The 5,000-nt window shown below is 30.2% G+C and overlaps 1 protein-coding gene across 20 annotated transcripts in view; it reads left to right on the top strand.

Moving 5' to 3' along the window:
* The window catches only part of LOC128249065 (homeobox protein six1b-like), a 526,697-nt gene that overhangs the window by 483,442 nt on the left and 38,255 nt on the right, over nucleotides 1-5,000 (top strand). For 7 of the 20 annotated variants that reach the window (XM_089359743.1, XM_089359748.1, XM_089359752.1 and 4 more), the window contains one exon: nucleotides 2,734-3,334. The exons of 9 other annotated variants lie outside the window; for them this stretch is intronic. In XM_089359743.1, the coding sequence (XP_089215869.1) occupies nucleotides 2,734-3,253 (520 nt within the window). In that variant the 3' untranslated portion in view covers nucleotides 3,254-3,334. Of the gene's footprint in view, nucleotides 1-2,733; nucleotides 3,336-5,000 lie in introns of those variants that run through there. 4 more of the 20 variants (XM_089359746.1, XM_089359745.1, XM_089359747.1 and 1 more) reach the window with 3 other exon arrangements.

Below are 5,000 nucleotides of genomic sequence, written 5' to 3'. Positions count from 1 at the left end.
AACTGTGCAGAAGCCTGTCACGCGCGTGTGCGTGTATTCATATCTGTGTTAATGTTTTGCTCGATGTAATATCTCATAACTTAGTGGTTTGACAAACAGACACCGGAGAAATATACACCAGATTGAAATGAGTACTAGGTTCAAGTAAAATTCTTGAAGCAAGTGACCTAGTATGTCCACAGTCCGTTGCCCAAAGCAGATGAAATATAATAATCGTTCGATTGGCTTGATTTACGATTGCACTCAAGATTTAAACTCCTCATCTTATGTAATCCTAGACTGTGTTTCGAACTAGGGACCTTTAGTACGAAACTAAGGCTAATAATATTCTTGTCTACTCGGTCACTTACGCAAGCATGTGTAGGTAAGTACATTATTACTATTAGTTTTGAAATTCGCTTTCATAGTTCGACTCCAGTCAGGTATCACGTACATATCCAGGAATAAGTCGTCTGACGAGTGGACATCAAATCGATTGAAACGTAGTTTAAACATTTCAACAGTAAAAATGTTGTTTCTTCTCCGGTGCTCCAGTATGGCCGCAATCAGATGACTGACACAAATATAAGAATAAAGATAGTATTAATAGTTTGAAAACTGATTAACTTATGAACAATGAATTATGTCAACCAAATATATATTGAATTTATAATACTTATTCATGATAATTTTAGTTACTTAAACGAGAACTGTCTAGTTAATTTTCATTCGATTTTAATTAGTAAATAAAAAAAAATTAACAAAACTTAATAAACTTGTGTTTTGATGTATTAAGCAGAATCGGAACATTGTTCTTTATTTAATAGTAGTAATATTGTGGTCATAATAACATCTGGGATTCCAATGTTTGAATGTTACTTACTAAGGATGTATGTATGCATGGATGCATGGATATATGTATGTTTGTCTGTATGTATGTGTGTATGAATGCATACATACATACGTATATACATACATACGTATATACATACATACAAATATATATATATAAATTTGTGTATAATGTATGCACTTAACTTTTGAGATGTATGAGTATATATATATATATATATATATATATATATATATATATATATATATATATATGAATTTGTTAAAAAGGAGAATAAACACTAAGGCAAGGCATCTCAAGTCATATGTTATTATTATCAAAAATCATTAAGCAATTTTTAAAGTCTTATAGCTGTTTCTGGGATACTCCCAAAACATGTGGAATATCCCATTATCAGAGACAGATGGTGAGAAAGTGAGAGGGTATAGATTACGGAAGTGATGGAGAGATGTATGAAAAAGAGAAAAAGGAAAAAAATTATATAAAAGTTCAGTTTAAGTTTCCGATAGTGCACGCACTAATCCATGAGCCCTTAGGTAATATATGTATATATATATATATATATATATATATATATATATATATATATATATATATATATATATATATATATATATGCAATGAGTCAAGCTAATCAAGCCCTTTCCCTGCCTGTAAACTTCCGGGCTTTATCTGTATTGGGAAACTTCTGCAAATGTACACCATAGTGTCTAGCTGACCCGATTCCATAAAATCAGTGTTAATATGGTTGTGACAAAGTTTTTGTCATCCTATATATGTACTATGAAGATTCAAATCCCAAATAAGGGAATCGGTATGTGTGTGTGTCGAAACAGCCATCATAACTATTCTTGGCTATATTTCATAGACAGAAACACAGTCGGCATACCACTGTTGTCGTTGATATTGTTGCTGTAGGGCCGTGGCTCTGAACAGGTGTCCATATGGATCCTAGGGATCTATGAAGCAAAATATTGAATTGGAAATCCACAATAGAATTTTAAGTGTTTATGAAAACAATTTTGCTTTATATGTATTTATTGCAAGAAACGCCTACGTTTCTTACTGTAATATTTTACATATTTTAACATGTTTCCAACCACTGAAACATGTTCTTTCAGTGGGGGCTATTTCAAACCAGCACAAGTGAATGGGGTGAAAAGCAAAATCGGAATTTTGAAAGAAGCATCTGTAAAACTATCTTTTAAACATGAAATGGCTATGGGGGTCAACCAGAATGTAATAATGATCAAAGGGGTCCATAGATAAAATAATGTTGAGAACCACTGTGGTAGGGTCTCAGGTCAGCTCTTATTGCAATCTTCCAACTATGGCCGCCCTATTTTATATTTTAGGCAAAGTGTATATATGTGGATCTATAATATTATTGTATTCATTCTGTCCTTTATGACAGTAGGTATGATGTGAAAAAGAATATGCTAGCATATCTTGTAGTTCTAGAGATCAGCTGAGAGTGAAGCTCATAGCATATATCTATCTACACTATATAACATATTGAGATATATGCCAAATAATCGCACCCGAGCAGTACAGTTTGAATATGCAAGTGTGGGTCTACGTGTTTACACACGCACATACATATTTCTACATAAACTTTCTTTTAATTAAGTTAGCATTTGGACATGTTTCATATTTGAAAACTGCTAAATTTGTAGGGCATGTATAGTACTTGTCTGTGTATCTATGTGTGTATATATACGCTTTATAAATATGTATATACACGCGTAAACACACACACATTCACATACATAAATTATACAAATACAATGTATATAAGACATTTTTGTTTCTCTTCCTATTTCTTTCCTCTCCTTTTTAACCGTTAAATGTCCGTCGTTTCACACGATATGATATCTTGCTCTGTTTTTCTCTATTTTTTGTGGGCCATACAGTGAACCAAACGGAACTGGACAGACATCACAATCGATGGGTGACCATTCCCCGCAGAGTGACTTCAAAGATTTGGACAGTCCCCGAAGTTTGAAGGGACAGTTAAAAGTTGAGAATTCTCAACATGTTGTCTATACCGACCTTCAAAAAGCTGCGGGCTTGAATTCAACACCGACAATGCCAATTATACAGAATATGATTTCGAATAATAATAATAATAATAACAATAACAATAATAACAGTAACAATAACACCACCAACAACAACAGTAACAACCATCAGCAGCAGCATCATCAACAACAGCAACACCACCACCAGCACCACCACCACCACCACCACCACAATAATAATAATCATAATAATAATAACAATCATCATCATAATAGTAATAATAGTAATAGCAACAACAATCCCACGAGTGCATCGGTTCTTGGTGCCGTCAATAACGGCACGAGGTCAGATGTGCAGCAGAATCTGAGTTCCATGTTGTCTGACTACCAATCTCTATAAACCTCGTGGGGTAACGACCGATCAGGCTACTGGTCGGAGAATATTATTAATCATACATGTATATGCATATATATATATATATATATATATATATATATATATATATATATATATATATATATATATATATATATATATATATATGTATATTTAATGTGATAGTAACTTCGATGTTTCGTTATATTTGGCTTTTCTAAATTTCAGACACCTTCAAAGCTCAAATTTAGTGAAGTATCGAGGTTAAAGTCACCTTTTAAAATACAAATACTTAACTCTCCTTCATGCATTGGTCTTTAATCAGTTAATGTTTCTTGTTTTTATATTTTTATATATGAGTATATATATATATATATAAATATATATATCTATATATATATATATATATATATATATATATATATATATATATATATATATATATATATATATATATATATATATATATATATATATATATATATATATATATATATATATATATATATATATACATATATATATATATATATATATATATATATATATATATATATATGCATATATATGTATATATGTGTATGTGTATATACGTGCATATATATATATGTATATATATATATATATATATATATATATATATATATATATATATATATATTTATATATATACGTTGGTGTTGAAGTGAGGAAATGTATTCGATACCATGGTATATGTGTGTATACATACATGAATATATGTATATGTATCTATATACCTTTCTACACACACACACACACACACACAAATATATAATATACATACACACATATACACACTCATGCATATATGCCTAATATAAACGATGATAATAATGATGATACATAATAGTAAATAATATTAATAATATTAACGATAATAATAATAATAATAATAATAATAATGATAATAATAATAATAATAATAATAATAATAATACTAACAGCTCCTACAGACATGCCACAAGTTCATTGTTGATAACTTCATATAATTAAAATCAATAAATGAAAAGAAAAAAACTTTAAAATAATTAAACTGCAAATAATACGAAAAATTTAATGGACGCAAATGGTTAAAACAGCAACAACATCAACATCAACATTTACAACAACAATAAAAACACTACCATGTTTTTATGATGAAAATAAAACACATTTGTGAAAAGCAGAGTTCATGTTATATCGATATATCTGCATGTATATATATATAATTTTGTATCTCTTGCATGCTTGCATGTCTTGGTTTGTGTGCGTGTGTGTGTATGTGTTAAGAAAGAAAGAGAGAGAGAGAGAGAGTATGTCCGGATATCTGCATGTATGTATCTATGATGTTGACATGGAGATATAAATACTTTGTGAGCTTCTTTGTGTGTGCCCGTTCTCTGTGCATATACATTGTGGTTGAACTGCGTCTTTAATCTGGACGCAGAAGTGCAGCGAAAGTTTTGACACAATGTGAAATAAACTGTATTGTGTGTGCGCACTTGGATATCTAAAATAGTTTTCCAAGATGAAATTATCATATATATATATATATATATATATATATATATATATATATATATATATATATATATCACTGTTATTATCCTCTTCGTCATTTAACGTTCTTATTTGCATGTGTCACATGGGGTTCTTTATTGAGGAGGCAGATTTTTTCTCCGGCCGGATGCCCTTTCTGTCGACAACTCTCACCTGTTTCCAAACAAGGTAATATTTACTCATAGGCTAATATGCTATCGCAGAATATTGG

This window comes from Octopus bimaculoides, chromosome 11 (genome assembly GCF_046866305.1).
Source record: "Octopus bimaculoides isolate indiv1 chromosome 11, ASM4686630v1, whole genome shotgun sequence".
Taxonomy (NCBI): domain Eukaryota; kingdom Metazoa; phylum Mollusca; class Cephalopoda; order Octopoda; family Octopodidae; genus Octopus; species Octopus bimaculoides.
The sequence above is the reverse complement of the archived record's forward strand: the minus strand, read 5'-3'. Positions and strand labels throughout refer to the sequence as shown.